Source organism: Ciona robusta, chromosome 12 (assembly GCF_009617815.1).
Source record: "Ciona robusta chromosome 12, ASM961781v2".
Taxonomy (NCBI): Eukaryota; Metazoa; Chordata; class Ascidiacea; order Phlebobranchia; family Cionidae; genus Ciona; species Ciona robusta.
Genome location: NC_143246.1, coordinates 400,607 through 417,865, shown reverse-complemented (window position 1 = coordinate 417,865; position 17,259 = coordinate 400,607). Strand labels below are relative to the sequence as shown.

The window sequence follows — 17,259 nt, the reverse complement described above, 5'->3', positions numbered from 1 at the left end:
TGGCCGTTTGCATGCGTAGATGCGACTGGTGTCCACTGTCGGTAACTTTGTGGCGAGAATGCTGAAACCTCTCGTTTTATATTTTTGCTTTCTCTTTAGAAATGCATAAGCCTACTGCGAGTTATGTCATTATATGTGACGTAATGCAACGTACGCAGGTTAAAGGTTGTATAATATATTACTAAGTATCCTCACAAGACGTTTGGTACATGAGATGCAGGAAATGAGATATGTAAGAACGACAAAGAAAAACAAGATACAAAATGAGATACAAAATGAAAGGTGGGACACCTTTTCCCTCTATTTTCTCGTCCCATTTATTAGTACTACTGTATTTGGATATTTTGTGCTAAAGGTGTCCCATCTTCCCCCACCCTACTATGTTTAGATATTTTGTGCTAAAAGTGTCCCATCTTCCCCCACCCCACTATATATGTGTTTTCGTTAAAAATCTAAATACAGAAAAGGCAAGCGGGTGTTACGATCGAGCGTGTTTCGAGCACTGATATATATTATATTATAGTTTTCCAAATTAACTTAATGCATAAAGACCGAACATTAAACAGTCGTGTTGCGTAACTATTCCATCTGGTGTAACTGTGTTTATGATTGAGCGAGACATCCTGTGTGTTTCCTATCAATATAAAGAAATGATAGATAGCCTGCAATTTCTGGTGACAACTATGAATGAATGAATAAATGAAACTTACTTTATCCTCGCATGGCCGGAAAACGACAGTCGTTATCACACGGGTTTAACACCTCGTGCCAGCTTACGAGTTATCTTGTATGTTACTTTGTGGGTAATTATTTTTTTTTGGATTTTTTTTATGTATGGCTGAAAACAACCCATTAGTGACCACTGGGGCTATCTCTTCCGTGTTTTGTGTTCGCGCACACGTTTCATGCTATAAAATTCCTTCTATTTTCTGTGTTGTGAGGCAGTAGGAGCTTTCTTATACTCTTGTTGTCCTCACGTTTGTCCCTAGCCTGTGCCGCTCGTTTGTTCGTCGATTTGTTTACATGTCACGCTCGAGTAATTGTGGAAATGCTAGAGTAATTTCATGATATGATATACATAGCGGCAACTATAGCCAGCATTTTTGATGATTTTGTTTCAACTGGCGTAACCACAAAATGCTTTCTGTCTGTTGTGACAACAAAATAAAATGCAGACACTGACTTTACTGAACGTTTATCGCTGAGGCTGCCTTTTTCTTACGTCCACTCGTGATTACTTAAGCCGTACTGCGTTCATGACAATTTAGTCGTCGGTCGTATTGAGATTTGGACAGTTCGCTTTGGCGTTGGGTTATGTTAATTTTCATACAAAGCAGATTAAAGTAGTTCTGTTCATTAGCTGTAATTTTAAAATCGTACACGATGAGTAGAAAACCCATCGGCCTTATCCTGTGTGGTCTTGGAAGAATGGGCTTGATACATTTGGATAATGTCATACACAATCCAAATGGTAAGTTTTGACTTGTGTTTCAGTTTGTGTTGCGTGTGTATTTATATATATAGTATAAAGTGCTTCACCATCGTCTAAGTTATATCGATGTCGTTTAATTTTTCTAGAAGTGCCGTTTTTACTGTGCGCTTGTTTTAAACGGGTTTGTATACGAGTTTCATGGGAAAATATCTGTACGGAAGTCAACAGTCATTGTGTCCACGCTTTACTGTGATAACTCAAACTATCTGTCACGCTTACGCGGCCTCTCTCTCTCTTTGAGTGGAAAGAACTTAAGAAAATAAAGAGAAAGAAAGAGGGAGGGGAGAGAGAGAGAGAGAAGGGTTTGGGTTTTCGGACACAGGTTTTGTTTTTTATTGGGACGTGACGAACTAAAAAACCCCATTACATAATTGTTACAGAAATAAAACCTCAAAATGCAAACAATGCGACAAAAGTGCCCATATTTAGCCAGCACAGTTGGTTAGCGCGCCTGCCTTTAACCCGGGGGATATGGGTTCAAGGCTTATCGCTGCTACCACTGTGGACGTATGGGGTGTTCTTGCTAAGACACTTAAAGGCATTTGTCTAAATTGTCAGTGATTCAAAAAACAATCTGCACAACATATGTGGTAACATGTAAGTGGGCACAAGGTGTATGAAACAGAACACCTGTGTTATAATGACTGTTGTTGCCCCGCCATGCGAGGATAAATAAGTTACATACATGGTAACTTGTAAGCGGGCACGAGGTGTATGAAACAGAACACCCATGTTAAATTGACTGTCGTTGTCCCACCATGCGAGGATAAGTAAGTTGCATTTATTTATAAGTTCCCCTACTATTTGGCTATGAATAAGTTATTAATATTTTCAGTTGAACTTCTCTACTTGGTTGAATCTAACCTCAGTCATGCAAATCAAGTTTTGACCAAGAATAATCTAAATAATGTCACAGTGGTTCATTGTGATGAAATTGAAAAAGCTTTCACTGACCCTCTGTAAGTTTTCTTTAACTAGCTGTGTTTTACTCGTGTGAAAGGCTTCCAAAACTTTTTGCCCACAACCCATTTTAACCTTTTAAAAATTTTTCACCACTTTTTATTTTGCGACTTCACGGGTAAAACTGTCCCAGAAGTAATGGGTTTAAGGCTTGTAGCTGCTACCATTGTGGGCGTATGTGTTCTTGGGCAAGACACTTAACGGCAATTGCTTCAACCTAGTGGTCACTAATGGGTTGTCCAAGTTATCCGCCATACATAAAACGGTAAAAAACCAAAACCAAAAAAATATATATTTACAAAGTAACATACATGGTAACTCGTAAGCTGGCACGAGGTGTATGAACACCCGTGTTATAATGACTGTCATTTCCGACCACACAAGGATAAAGTAAGTTACATTCATTTATTTAATAGACACCATTTTTGTCGTACAATTAATGGGTGTATTTGTCTCTGTACACACGTATCATCTGTTCTAACAAAGTATATATGGGCTATGTTTTATTTATTAACATCAAACATTTCATGTTTTAAAGTGTTGAAGGAGTGATAATATGTACTCCTACTGACAAGCATGAGCCGTACCTAAAGTTGGCTTTAAAAACTGGTACGTTGTAATAGGCCATGAAATTCAGCTCACAATATCGCAGCAATTTGCGCAGCTCTGCCTTTACTAGGAAAAGCAGACAAGAATACATTTGCTTTTAATTGAAATTGTTAACATTATATGTACACATTATATTTTAAATTTTTTATTAGGCTTTATGGAGTAGGGTGGGGGAAGATGGGACACTTTTAGTACATAATATATAAATATCTTGAACCTGTTTTAAACAATTAACAATGGCCTGTAGGAGTTGTGAGAATACGGTTTTATATTTTTTTTTTGTTTACTACCAAATAAGACGAAAATAGAATGAAAAGGTGTCCCATCTTCCCCCATCTTACTAAACAAGAAATTGTATTATAATACTACTTCAACCGTTGATTGATAAAAATGTTAATTTATATATTGAGGTGTATGCTAAACTAATACTTATCTATTGTTGAGATAAGTATTTATTAAATATATATATTTATATGCTTACCTATTCAGTGACTTTTAGATTCCTTAGTTACTTTAGGTAACAATATCATGTCTATCTTTACCGATCTACAATAATCCATAAAAAAGTAAATTATTTATTATTTTAATCAATACTTCAGGAAAGCATATTCTTTGCGAGAAACCGATTGCTATCGGCCTGGATACTGTGATGAGTTGTTATAGAGAAGCAAAAGATAAAGGCTTGGTTCTGTTGTGTGCGTTTAACAGGTGTTCTATTTAGTTCTATAATTTCTTGTCCTGGCATAAAAGTCAGTGTTAGTGCATTGGTCTATAACCAAGACTCCCAGGGGTAATGGGTTCAGGGCTCGTCGCTGCTACCATTGTGGGCGTACATGTTCCTTGGGCAAGACGCTTAACGGCAATTGCTCCAACCCAGGAATCACTAATTGTAATGGGTTGTCTAAATTATCAGCCATGTAGAAACCATCACCCACAAAGTTACATACAATAAAACTCTTAAGCCGGCATATGTATTTAAACTCTGCATTTAGGTATGAAAAGATGTTTCTTTATGACAACACATATGATACTACATTTATATTATAATAATCAGGTTTTGAAACCACTAATTTTTTCACCGCATTCCCCCTTTTTTATAATATTCCACAACACCATATGAAATATCACACAGGCAAAAGTTGTGTCTCTTACACTTTAAAATTTTTATTTACCTGCGATAAACCTTTTCAGGCGTTTTGACCCTCAGTTGTACAAAATGCGTGAACAGCGACACACAGTTGGCCCGATTCATAGCGTTAAAATTTGTTCAAGAGATTCACCGAGACCTTCTATAGATTATCTCAAAATCTCAGGTTCTCAAAATAGTTAAATAATTGTTTTACAACTTTTAAACCAGTAATAAACTATATATAGCGATTAATCTTAAAAATGGTGTTAATATTTATTTTTACTATTTATAGACTTTTATCAAAGTAAATTATTTAGAATTAGTTCATTTTGAGTAATTAAAAGTCTTTACCCATTTATCCAAGAAAGGTCTAATTTATAATTGGGAAAATCTGTTTGTGTTTATAAATTCAAGGAATATCAGTAAAACACCTTTAGTATTAAATTGCTTACATTTGCTTCAGTACGTGGTTGTTTAACACATTGCATCTTTATAACTAGGTGGGATCTTCCATGATTGCTTGATCCATGACTTGGACATGCTACGTTGGATATTAGAAGAAGACCCTGTAACTGTGTATACCACAGGTTGTGTATATGTTTATATTAATGTATTGACTGGGTAATTGAAACTGCAAAAGCCAGTAAAAAAGTCCAATATATTGTAAGTTTGCTCATACTAGAAAATGTCCGAATAAAATCTCATGCCAGCTTACGAGTTACCATATATGTAACTTGTTTACCCTCGCATGAGGGGGAACGACAGTAGTTATAACACATGTGTTTTTTTTGTAATTTTGTAGGTGATTGTTTTTATGCATAGCTGAATAATATAGGCAACGGATAAGTGACCACTGGTTTGTAAGTTGTATCAATTACTGTTAAGTGTCTTGCATAAGAACCTATCTATTATATAGTTTTGTTGTAAATAAATTATCAATGTAATAATTAAATTACTTTTATCTCCATACCTTAGCTCATACATTTGACCCTGAAATCAAAGCTTTGGATGATTACGACACCGTGTTTGTTGTGTTGAAGTTTCCATGTGGGGTGATTGCTCATATAGATGCATCGCGTCATTGTGTGTTCGGGTACGATCAAACTGTTCAGGTAAATTGTTTGTATCACTTAGTGTTGATTCAAGTTTACAAATGAAATTAGAACATTATGGCTTTCTATACTTTTTGTGCATTGGATCTCTCATTTTACTTTATAAAAAAATATTAAATGTTTCATGCCTTTTTCGTTTATTGTTAAAAAAACAAAAAAGAAGGTTACAAAATTCCTTTCAAATATGAGTAATTTAAAAACTCTCAAAAACACGCAAACCATAAGCCCCTGACATGGGTGACCATGTTTACCCTGTAAAATTAGATTTCCAATAAGTAGCCAGTATAAATGCATGATTAACATAAGTAACATGAGGATTAAACAAGAAACATTTAAACTATTAATGATACAATGATCAGCTTATTAAACATCGATATCATGATAACAAGCAAATAACGCCACGCATGACAAATAAACTTTGGCGCCTTTGGCACACATGCACCTTGGAACCTTGGACTTTTTGAACCTATGGTACCACTTCCATGACTTATCAAAATACAGGCGTCTGTAAGAGAAGTAATCTTGAAAAAAACCTGTTTGGCCAAAAAAATAATGTAGAACTAATTTTTCACCAGCAGGTTTAACATCTGGTATGATATATTTATATAAAAAGAAACTTAGAGATATTAAAACCTTGTCAAGCCATTTGGTCTGCTGTTTAAATTTCACCATTTATTTGCCCTAAACCACTAACAGTGACCACCTAAATGGATTAAACTAATTAAAATAACTATTATAATATTTAAAAGAATATTTTGACACATGCTTGTTTAACAATATTTGTCGGTTAAAGAGCCAGATCACCCGTGTTAGATCACTGTTAGTGTTGGTGAAGAACAGTAAACAGACATTTAAACAGCAAACCACAGAAAATGATCTATGTAAAGTACATATGTATGTAAAGTAGATATTACATCTTTACAATGTATGCTACATCTTACCCGTATAGATTTATGGTGAAAAAGGAAACATCATAAGCGATAATCCTCTTAAGTCGGGCCTTATAAGAAACGGAGGGGCGGAACGAGATGAAATATTTTATTCATTTCCCACAAGATATGCAGCGGCTTACCAGGAAGAATTGAAACATTTTGTTGATTTAATTAAAGGTGAATTTATAAATAATTAAAATAATTTAACTGATTTATCCTTGCTTGCCCAGGCAACGACAAGCCTTAAAACAAAGGTGTTCTGTTTCATACACCTCGCGCCCGCTTGTAAAAATTTTTGAAATTTTTTTGTTTGAATGTACAGCTGACAACTTCAACAACCCTTCAAAAAAACATCTGAGAAAATTAGCTGTCTTGCCCAATAATCACACCGTTTAGCCTGATGCGCAAATAATCACGCTAATTGTTTTGAAGGTACAACATCAGTTAGTCGTGTAAAACCAAGCGACACGCTGCGTGCGACTTATTTGTGCGAAGCTGTTGAAGAATCTTGCAGGACTGGTAAAGTTATAAATGTGCCAAGCTTCTTTCAAAACTTGTTCAAGGGCAAGACTGATGATCCTTTACTCAATGAGTAAATGCTTCCCACAAATCAAATGCAGTTGTAGCTCACACTAATTATGCTACAGAGATGGCTCTATTTTGTAACAATTTTTACCAACTGCTAAGATTTGCTGCAACATTAGATGTACTATGCTGTAGTATAAACCACAACTGTAGATGCAGCAAGTAATTTACCAGCGTTGTGAGTTGCTGATGCAGTAATTTTATATTTGGGTTTCTTTTGTATGCAGACTAACTACACGTATGACTTCAATAGCAAATAAAACTTCATAGGCAATGCAAAAGATGGTTTGTTATGTCGTTTGTAAATTGTTAATGAAAAGAAAACTTACAATTCAAATGGAAATGACGTAAACACTCGCGAGTCGTTTTGCTGCAGATGCGGTTTACACACTCGAGCTGTTCGTGGAAAAGCCGACCAGATTTCCTAGTGGACAAGATAAACATTGTAAATCTCTCTTTTACATTGAATACACAAAACGTATTTGTGACACTTCGTCATTTTATGTAATTTAACATAAATTTGTAGCATATATCCCTTCAAATACATTACCAAAGATCTGAGTAATTAAAACTACAGAAAAAAAACGACAATTGTTAAAACAGGCTGGAGGGAAATCTAATCTGAGTAAAAGTGTCAAAAAAGCGTGGCTCCTAAACCGCAAACATATAGTAAGGTGGGAGGAGATGGGACACCTTTTCAACCTATTTTCTCTTCCAATTTGGTAGTAAACAAACATTTAACGATTTTTTTTATAAAACTTTATCCTCACGACTCCCATAGACCGTTGTTAATTGTTTAAAACATGATCAGGATATTAATTTATTATGTGTCAAAGGTGTCCCATCTTACCCCACCCTACATGGATAATTTTCGACTGCGCAATTAAGTAAGAAATATATATTTCAAAGATATTATTTTCTAAAATATATAGTTAGTTAAACAAACTCCAAATTAAGTATTTTTATTGTCGCTTGTTTTGGGTTCCTGATATTACTCAAACAAAGGGGGCCTGGGGTTTACTTTATCAGCGATTTCGTTCCTAAAAAATATAAAGTTAAATACGGTATTGTATAGATTCAACCAGTGGGCCTATAATACAATGTGTGTGCCTACATGTTTTTCAAAGTACTTGTGGTGCATTTTTCCTCAAACAGTTTTTTGTTCTCGTTCTCAGTGTTGTTCATCTACACATATCAATTCCCAACCTTCATATCTTGATTCTCAGTCTTTAATTTTTAAAACTGGAAACTTAGATACGTTTACAAGCGTTTTTATCTTCTTTGTAAATCGGTGTTTAATGTTACGAGGATACGGCTTTATAATTCATTGATTGATCTTTGTTTACTACCAAATGGGACGGAGGACTGGAATGTTGTCCCATCTTTCCCACCCTGCTACGTTAAACCAAACAGAACATCTTACCAAATTTTAAGTCTACTAAACTCGACAGACCTGACTCGCATTTAATTTAACATCAGAAGAATGAATGGAACTTGCTTTACTCTTGCATGAAAGGAAAATAACGTTTGTTACAACACGGGTGTTCCATTTCAACGTAGCGAGTTACCAGGTATGTAACTTTGTGACAGTTTTTCTGTATGTGGTAATTTGGACAACCTATTAGTGATTACCGGGTTGGAACAATAGCCGTTAAGTGTCTTGCCTAAAGTCCGGCTGTTCGGATTCAAACGTAGGTACTTGATAAAAATCTCCAATGACATCATTATTATTGTGCATCTAGCGATCAAGTAAGCGACCGGTAGTTGGGTACTAAGGATCAAAGGGCGTCGAGTTTCCAACATTTGTGTTTCTGTCGTCAATCTCCAACAATCTCCAAGAGTCAATTTGAAAGTTGCCCTGGAAAGAGAAATCTCCAGAAACCAGTGAGTTTTTGATCTCTGGCCGTTTGCATGCCTAGATGCGACTGGTGTCCACTGTCGGTAACTTTGTGGCGAGAATGCTGAAACCTCTCGTTTTATATTTTTGCTTTCTCTATAGAAATGCATAAGCCTACTGCGAGTTATGTCATTATGTGACGTAATGCAACGTACGCAGGTTAAAGGTTGTATAATATATTACTAAGTATTCTCACAAGACGTTTGGTACATGAGATGCAGGAAATGAGATATGTAAGAACGACAAAGAAAAACAAGATACAAAATGAGATACAAAATGAAAGGTGGGACACCTTTTCCCTCTATTTTCTCGTCCCATTTATTAGTACTACTGTATTTGGATATTTTGTGCTAAAGGTGTCCCATCTTCCCCCACCCTACTATATATGTGTTTTCGTTAAAAATCTAAATACAGAAAAGGCAAGCGGGTGTAACGATTGAGCGTGTTTCGGGCACAGATATATATTATATTATAGTTTTCCAAATTAACTTAATGCATAAAGATCGAATATTAAACAGTCGTGTTGCGTAACTATTCCATCTGGCGTAACTGTGCTTATGATTGAGCGAGACATCCTGTGTGTTTCATATCAATATAAAGAAATGATAGATAGCCTGCAATTTCTGGTGACAACTATGAATGAATGAATAAATGAAACTTACTTTATCCTCGCGTGGCCGGAAAACGACAGTCGTTATCACACGGGTTTAACACCTCGTGCCAGCTTACGAGTTATCTTGTATGTTACTTTGTGGGTAATTATTTTTTTTTGGATTTTTTTTATGTATGGCTGAAAACAACCCATTAGTGACCACTGGGGCTATCTCTTCCGTGTTTTGTGTTCGCGCACACGTTTCATGCTATAAAATTCCTTCTATTTTCTGTGTTGTGAGGCAGTAGGAGCTTTCTTATACTCTTGTTGTCCTCACGTTTGTCCCTAGCCTGATGCCGCTCGTTTGTTCGTCGATTTGTTTACATGTCACGCTCGAGTAATTGTGGAAATGCTAGAGTAATTTCATGATATGATATACATAGCGGCAACCATAGTCAGCATTTTTGATGATTTTGTTTCAACTGGCGTAACCACAAATACCTTGCTTTCTGTCTGTTGGGACAACAAAATAAAATGCAAACACTGACTTTACTAAACGTCTATCTCTGAGGCTGCCTTTTTCTTGCGTCCACTCGTGATTACTTAAGCCGTACTGCGTTCATGACAATTTAGTCGTCGGTCGTATTGAGATTTGGACAGTTCGCTTTAGCGTTGGGTTATGTTAATTTTCATACAAAGCAGATTAAAGTAGTTCTGTTCATTAGCTGTAATTTTAAAATCGTACACGATGAGTAGAAAACCCATCGGCCTTATCCTGTGTGGTCTTGGAAGAATGGGCTTGATACATTTGGATAATGTCATACACAATCCAAATGGTAAGTTTTGACTTGTGTTTCAGTTTGTGTTGCGTGTGTATTTATATATATATAGTATAAAGTGCTTCACCATCATCTAAGTTATATAGATGTCGTTTAATTTGTCTAGAAGTGCCGTTTTTACTGTGCGCTTGTTTTAAACGGGTTTGTTCTCGAGTTTCATGGGAAAATATCTGTACGGAAGTCAAGAGTCATTGTGTCCACGCTTTACTGTGATAACTCAAACTGTCTGTCACGCTTACGCGGCCTCTCTCTCTCTTTGAGTGGAAAGAACGTAAGAAAATAAAGAGAAAGAAAGAGGGAGGGGAGAGAGAGAGAGAGAAGGGTTTGGGTTTTCGGACACACGTTTTGTTTTTTATTGGGACGTGACGAACTAAAAAACCCCATTACATAATTGTTACAGAAATGAAACCTCAAAATGCAAACAATGCGACAAAGTGCCCATATTTAGCCAGCACAGTTGGTTAGCGCGCCTGCCTTTAACCCGGGGGATATTGGTTCAAGGCTTATCGCTGCTACCACTGTGGACGTATGGGGTGTTCTTGCTAAGACACTTAAAGGCATTTGTCTAAATTGTCAGTGATTCAAAAAACAATCTGCACAACATATGTGGTAAGTGGGCACGAGGTGTATGAAACAGAACACCCGTGTTACAACGACTGTCGTTGTCCCACCATGCGAGGATAAGTAAGTTGCATTTATTTATAAGTTCCCATACTATTTGGCTATGAATAAGTCATTAATATTTTCAGTTGAACTTCTCTACTTGGTTGAATCTAACCTCAGTCATGCAAATCAAGTTTTGACCAAGAATAATCTAAATAATGTCACAGTGGTTCATTGTGATGAAATTGAAAAAGCTTTCACTGACCCTCTGTAAGTTTTCTTTAACTAGCTGTGTTTTACTCGTGTAAAAGGCTTCCAAAACTTTTTGCCCACAACCCATTTTAACTTTTTAAAAATTTTTCACCACTCTTTATTTTGCGACTTCACGGGTAAAACTGTCCCAGAAGTAATGGGTTTAAGGCTTGTAGCTGCTACCATTGTGGGCGTATGTGTCATTGGGCAAGACACTTAACGGCAATTGCTTCAACCCAGTGGTCACTAATGGGTTGTCCAAGTTATCAGCCATACATAAAACGGTAAAAAACCAAATCCAAAAAAATATACATTCACAAAGTAACATACATGGTAACTCGTAAGCTGGCACGAGGTGTATGAACACCCGTGTTATAATGACTGTCCTTTCCGACCACACAAGGATAAAGTAAGTTACATTCATTTATTTAATTGACACCATTTTTGTCGTACAATTAATGGGTGTATTTGTCTCTGTACACACGTATCATCTGTTCTAACAAAGTATATATGGGCTATGTTTTATTTATTAACATCAAACATTTCATGTTTTAAAGTGTTGAAGGAGTGATAATATGTACTCCTACTGACAAGCATGAGCCGTACCTAAAGTTGGCTTTAAAAACTGGTACGTTGTAATAGGCCGTGAAATTCAGCTCGCAATATCGCAGCAATTTGCGCAGCTCTGCCTTTACTAGGAAAGGCAGACAAGAATACATTTGCTTTTAATTGAAATTGTTAACATTATATGTACACATTATATTTTAAATTTTCTGTTAGGTTTTATGGAGTAGGGGGGGGGGGAAGATGGGACACTTTTAGTACATAATATATAAATATCTTGAACCTGTTTTAAACAATTAACAATGGCCTGTAGGAGTTGTGAGAATACGGTTTTATATTTTTTTTTTGTTTACTACCAAATAAGACGAAAATAGAATGAAAAGGTGTCCCATCTTCCCCCATCTTACTACACAAGAAATTGTATTATAATACTACTTCAACCGTTGATTGATAAAAATGTTAATTTATATATTGAGGTGTATGCTAAACTAATACTTATCTATTGTTGAGATAAGTATTTATTAAATATATATATTTATATGCTTACCTATTCAGTGACTTTTAGATTCCTTAGTTACTTTAGGTAACAATATCATGTCTATCTTTACCGATCTACAATAATTCATAAAAAAGTAAATTATTTATTATTTTAATCAATACTTCAGGAAAGCATATTCTTTGCGAGAAACCGATTGCTATCGGCCTGGATACTGTGATGAGTTGTTATAGAGAAGCAAAAGATAAAGGCTTGGTTCTGTTGTGTGCGTTTAACAGGTATTCTATTTAGTTCTATAATTTCTTGTCCTGGCATAAAGGTCAGTGTTAGTGCATTGGTCTATAACCAAGACTCCCAGGGGTAATGGGTTCAGGGCTCGTCGCTGCTACCATTGTGAGCGTACATGTTCCTTGGGCAAGACGCTTAACGGCAATTGCTCCAACCCAGGAATCACTAATTGTAATGGGTTGTCTAAATTATCAGCCATGTAGAAACCATCACCCACAAAGTTACATACAATAAAACTCTTAAGCCGGCATATGTATTTAAACTCTGCATTTAGGTAAGAAAAGATGTTTCTTTATGACAACACATATGATACTACATTATAATAATCAGGTTTTGAAACCACTAATTTTTTCACCGCATTCCCCCTTTTTTATAATATTCCACAACACCATATGAAATATCACACAGGCAAAAGTTGTGTCTCTTACACTTTAAAATTTTTATTTACCTGCGATAAACCTTTTCAGGCGTTTTGACCCTCAGTTGTACAAAATGCGCGAACAGCGACACACAGTTGGCCCGATTCATAGCGTTAAAATTTGTTCAAGAGATTCACCAAGACCTTCTATAGATTATTTCAAAATCTCAGGTTCTCAAAATAGTTAAATAATTATTTTACAACTTTTAAACTAGTAGTCTGTTAAACTTTATAGCAATTAATCTTAAAAATAGTGTTCCTATTTAATTTTACCATTTATTGACTTTTATTAAAGTGAATTATTTAGAATTAGTTAATTCTGACTAATTTTAAGTTTTTACCTAAATTTTGTAATTAATTTTGAGTAATTAAACGTTTTTTTACCCTATTTTCCAAGAAAGGTCTAATTTATAATTAGGAAAACTATTTATGTAGGTAATTTTAAGTAATCTCAGTAAAATACCTTTAGTATCAACTATCAAGTTCCTTTCATTTGCAGTACATAGCTGTTTAACACATTGCATCTTTATAACTAGGTGGGATCTTCCATGATTGCTTGATCCATGACTTGGACATGCTACGTTGGATATTAGAAGAAGACCCTGTAACTGTGTATACCACAGGTTGTGTATATGTTTATATTAATGTATTGACTGGGTAATTGAAACTGCAAAAGCCAGTCAAAAAGTCCAATATATTGTAAGTTTGCTCATACTAGAAAATGTCCGAATAAAATCTCATGCCAGCTTACGAGTTACCATATATGTAACCTGTTTACCCTCGCATGAGGGGGAAACGACAGTAGTTATAACACATGTGTTTTTTTTTGTAATTTTGTAGGTGATTATTTTTATGCATAGCTGAATAATATAGGCAACGGATAAGTGACCACTGGTTTGTAAGTTGTATCAATTACTGTTAAGTGTCTTGCATAAGAACCTATCTATTATATAGTTTTGTTGTAAATATATTATCAATGTAATAATTAAATTACTTTTATCTCCATACCTTAGCTCATACATTTGACCCTGAAATCAAAGCTTTGGATGATTACGACACCGTGTTTGTTGTGTTGAAGTTTCCATGTGGGGTGATTGCTCACATTGATGCATCGCGTCATTGTGTGTTCGGGTACGATCAAACTGTTCAGGTAAATTGTTTGTATCACTTTGTGTTGATTCAAGTTTACAAATGAAATTAGAACATTATGGCTTTCTATACTTTTTGTGCATTGGATCTCTCATTTTACTTTATTAAAAAATATTAAATGTTTCATGCCTTTTTCATTTATTGTTAAAAAAACAAAAAAGAAGGTTACAAAATTCCTTTCAAATATGAGTAATTTAAAAACTCTCAAAAACACGCAAACCATAAGCCCCTGACATGGGTGACCATGTTTACCCTGTAAAATTAGATTTCCAATAAGTAGCCAGTATAAATGCATGATTAACATAAGTAACATGAGGATTAAACAAGAAACATTTAAACTATTAATGATACAATGATCAGCTTATTAAACATCGATATCATGATAACAAGCAAATAACGCCACGCATGACAAATAAACTTTGGCGCCTTTGGCACACATGCACCTTGGAACCTTGGACTTTTTGAACCTATGGTACCACTTCCATGACTTATCAAAATACAGGCGTCTGTAAGAGAAGTAATCTTGAAAAAAACCTGTTTGGCCAAAAAAATAATGTAGAACTAATTTTTCACCAGCAGGTTTAACATCTGGTATGATATATTTATATAAAAAGAAACTTAGAGATATTAAAACCTTGTCAAGCCATTTGGTCTGCTGTTTAAATTTCACCATTTATTTGCCCTAAACCACTAACAGTGACCACCTAAATGGATTAAACTAATTAAAATAACTATTATAATATTTAAAAGAATATTTTGACACATGCTTGTTTAACAATATTTGTCGGTTAAAGAGCCAGATCACCCGTGTTAGATCACTGTTAGTGTTGGTGAAGAACAGTAAACAGACATTTAAACAGCAAACCACAGAAAATGATCTATGTAAAGTACATATGTATGTAAAGTAGATATTACATCTTTACAATGTATGCTACATCTTACCCGTATAGATTTATGGTGAAAAAGGAAACATCATAAGCGATAATCCTCTTAAGTCGGGCCTTATAAGAAACGGAGGGGCGGAACGAGATGAAATATTTTATTCATTTCCCACAAGATATGCAGCGGCTTACCAGGAAGAATTGAAACATTTTGTTGATTTAATTAAAGGTGAATTTATAAATAATTAAAATAATTTAACTGATTTATCCTTGCTTGCCCAGGCAACGACAAGCCTTAAAACAAAGGTGTTCTGTTTCATACACCTCGCGCCCGCTTGTAAAAATTTTTGAAATTTTTTTGTTTGAATGTACAGCTGACAACTTCAACAACCCTTCAAAAAAACATCTGAGAAAATTAGCTGTCTTGCCCAATAATCACACCGTTTAGCCTGATGCGCAAATAATCACGCTAATTGTTTTGAAGGTACAACATCAGTTAGTCGTGTAAAACCAAGCGACACGCTGCGTGCGACTTATTTGTGCGAAGCTGTTGAAGAATCTTGCAGGACTGGTAAAGTTATAAATGTGCCAAGCTTCTTTCAAAACTTGTTCAAGGGCAAGACTGATGATCCTTTACTCAATGAGTAAATGCTTCCCACAAATCAAATGCAGTTGTAGCTCACACTAATTATGCTACAGAGATGGCTCTATTTTGTAACAATTTTTACCAACTGCTAAGATTTGCTGCAACATTAGATGTACTATGCTGTAGTATAAACCACAACTGTAGATGCAGCAAGTAATTTACCAGCGTTGTGAGTTGCTGATGCAGTAATTTTATATTTGGGTTTCTTTTGTATGCAGACTAACTACACGTATGACTTCAATAGCAAATAAAACTTCATAGGCAATGCAAAAGATGGTTTGTTATGTCGTTTGTAAATTGTTAATGAAAAGAAAACTTACAATTCAAATGGAAATGACGTAAACACTCGCGAGTCGTTTTGCTGCAGATGCGGTTTACACACTCGAGCTGTTCGTGGAAAAGCCGACCAGATTTCCTAGTGGACAAGATAAACATTGTAAATCTCTCTTTTACATTGAATACACAAAACGTATTTGTGACACTTCGTCATTTTATGTAATTTAACATAAATTTGTAGCATATATCCCTTCAAATACATTACCAAAGATCTGAGTAATTAAAACTACAGAAAAAAAACGACAATTGTTAAAACAGGCTGGAGGGAAATCTAATCTGAGTAAAAGTGTCAAAAAAGCGTGGCTCCTAAACCGCAAACATATAGTAAGGTGGGAGGAGATGGGACACCTTTTCAACCTATTTTCTCTTCCAATTTGGTAGTAAACAAACATTTAACGATTTTTTTTATAAAACTTTATCCTCACGACTCCCATAGACCGTTGTTAATTGTTTAAAACATGATCAGGATATTAATTTATTATGTGTCAAAGGTGTCCCATCTTACCCCACCCTACATGGATAATTTTCGACTGCGCAATTAAGTAAGAAATATATATTTCAAAGATATTATTTTCTAAAATATATAGTTAGTTAAACAAACTCCAAATTAAGTATTTTTATTGTCGCTTGTTTTGGGTTCCTGATATTACTCAAACAAAGGGGGCCTGGGGTTTACTTTATCAGCGATTTCGTTCCTAAAAAATATAAAGTTAAATACGGTATTGTATAGATTCAACCAGTGGGCCTATAATACAATGTGTGTGCCTACATGTTTTTCAAAGTACTTGTGGTGCATTTTTCCTCAAACAGTTTTTTGTTCTCGTTCTCAGTGTTGTTCATCTACACATATCAATTCCCAACCTTCATATCTTGATTCTCAGTCTTTAATTTTTAAAACTGGAAACTTAGATACGTTTACAAGCGTTTTTATCTTCTTTGTAAATCGGTGTTTAATGTTACGAGGATACGGCTTTATAATTCATTGATTGATCTTTGTTTACTACCAAATGGGACGGAGGACTGGAATGTTGTCCCATCTTTCCCACCCTGCTACGTTAAACCAAACAGAACATCTTACCAAATTTTAAGTCTACTAAACTCGACAGACCTGACTCGCATTTAATTTAACATCAGAAGAATGAATGGAACTTGCTTTACTCTTGCATGAAAGGAAAATAACGTTTGTTACAACACGGGTGTTCCATTTCAACGTAGCGAGTTACCAGGTATGTAACTTTGTGACAGTTTTTCTGTATGTGGTAATTTGGACAACCTATTAGTGATTACCGGGTTGGAACAATAGCCGTTAAGTGTCTTGCCTAAAGTCCGGCTGTTCGGATTCAAACGTAGGTACTTGATAAAAATCTCCAATGACATCATTATTATTGTGCATCTAGCGATCAAGTAAGCGACCGGTAGTTGGGTACTAAGGATCAAAGGGCGTCGAGTTTCCAACATTTGTGTTTCTGTCGTCAATCT

The 17,259-nt window shown here is 35.3% G+C and overlaps 2 protein-coding genes across 5 annotated transcripts; both read left to right on the top strand.

The window, feature by feature from the left end:
• Positions 1–1,263: 1,263 nt before the first annotated feature.
• Positions 1,264–7,100, top strand: LOC149726054 (uncharacterized). 2 transcript variants are annotated; one of them, XM_089890595.1, is made up of 9 exons: positions 1,265–1,471; positions 2,328–2,451; positions 2,991–3,061; positions 3,661–3,769; positions 4,253–4,374; positions 4,691–4,777; positions 5,166–5,302; positions 6,252–6,411; positions 6,667–7,100. In XM_089890595.1, exons 1-9 carry the CDS (start codon positions 1,384–1,386, stop codon positions 6,828–6,830), a joined length of 1,062 nt encoding a protein of 353 aa, XP_089746721.1. In that variant the 5' UTR covers positions 1,265–1,383; the 3' UTR covers positions 6,831–7,100. The 2 variants fall into 2 exon arrangements, with proteins under 2 accessions (XP_089746722.1, XP_089746721.1); XM_089890596.1 differs by lacking the exons at positions 2,328–2,451; positions 2,991–3,061 and having other exon boundaries at positions 1,264–1,471.
• Positions 7,101–9,915: 2,815 nt separating this feature from the next.
• On the top strand, positions 9,916–15,716 carry LOC149726053 (uncharacterized). 3 transcript variants are annotated; one of them, XM_089890600.1, is made up of 9 exons: positions 9,917–10,144; positions 10,897–11,020; positions 11,560–11,630; positions 12,232–12,340; positions 12,818–12,939; positions 13,305–13,391; positions 13,782–13,918; positions 14,868–15,027; positions 15,283–15,716. In XM_089890600.1, the coding sequence occupies exons 1-9, from the start codon at positions 10,057–10,059 to the stop codon at positions 15,444–15,446; spliced, it is 1,062 nt and encodes a 353-aa protein (XP_089746726.1). In that variant the 5' UTR covers positions 9,917–10,056; the 3' UTR covers positions 15,447–15,716. The 3 variants fall into 3 exon arrangements, with proteins under 3 accessions (XP_089746728.1, XP_089746726.1, XP_089746727.1); XM_089890601.1 differs by lacking the exon at positions 9,917–10,144 and adding an exon at positions 10,522–10,641 and having other exon boundaries at positions 10,837–11,020; XM_089890602.1 differs by lacking the exons at positions 10,897–11,020; positions 11,560–11,630 and having other exon boundaries at positions 9,916–10,144.
• The last annotated feature ends 1,543 nt before the right edge of the window (positions 15,717–17,259 follow it).

What these genes read in the sequence shown, in the direction of transcription:
- LOC149726053 (XM_089890600.1), top strand. Translation starts at nt 10,057, where the DNA reads ATGAGTAGAAAACCCATCGGCCTTATCCTGTGTGGTCTTGGAAGAATG. An exon ending in TGTAACTGTGTATACCACAG is followed by an intron (nt 13,392 to 13,781) that starts GTTGTGTATATG and finishes TCCATACCTTAG; the next exon opens with CTCATACATTTGACCCTGAA. An exon ending in TTTTGTTGATTTAATTAAAG is followed by an intron (nt 15,028 to 15,282) that starts GTGAATTTATAA and finishes ATTGTTTTGAAG; the next exon opens with GTACAACATCAGTTAGTCGT.
- LOC149726054 (XM_089890595.1), top strand. Translation starts at nt 1,384, where the DNA reads ATGAGTAGAAAACCCATCGGCCTTATCCTGTGTGGTCTTGGAAGAATG. An exon ending in CTGTTGTGTGCGTTTAACAG is followed by an intron (nt 3,770 to 4,252) that starts GTGTTCTATTTA and finishes AAACCTTTTCAG; the next exon opens with GCGTTTTGACCCTCAGTTGT. An exon ending in GGTACGATCAAACTGTTCAG is followed by an intron (nt 5,303 to 6,251) that starts GTAAATTGTTTG and finishes TTACCCGTATAG; the next exon opens with ATTTATGGTGAAAAAGGAAA.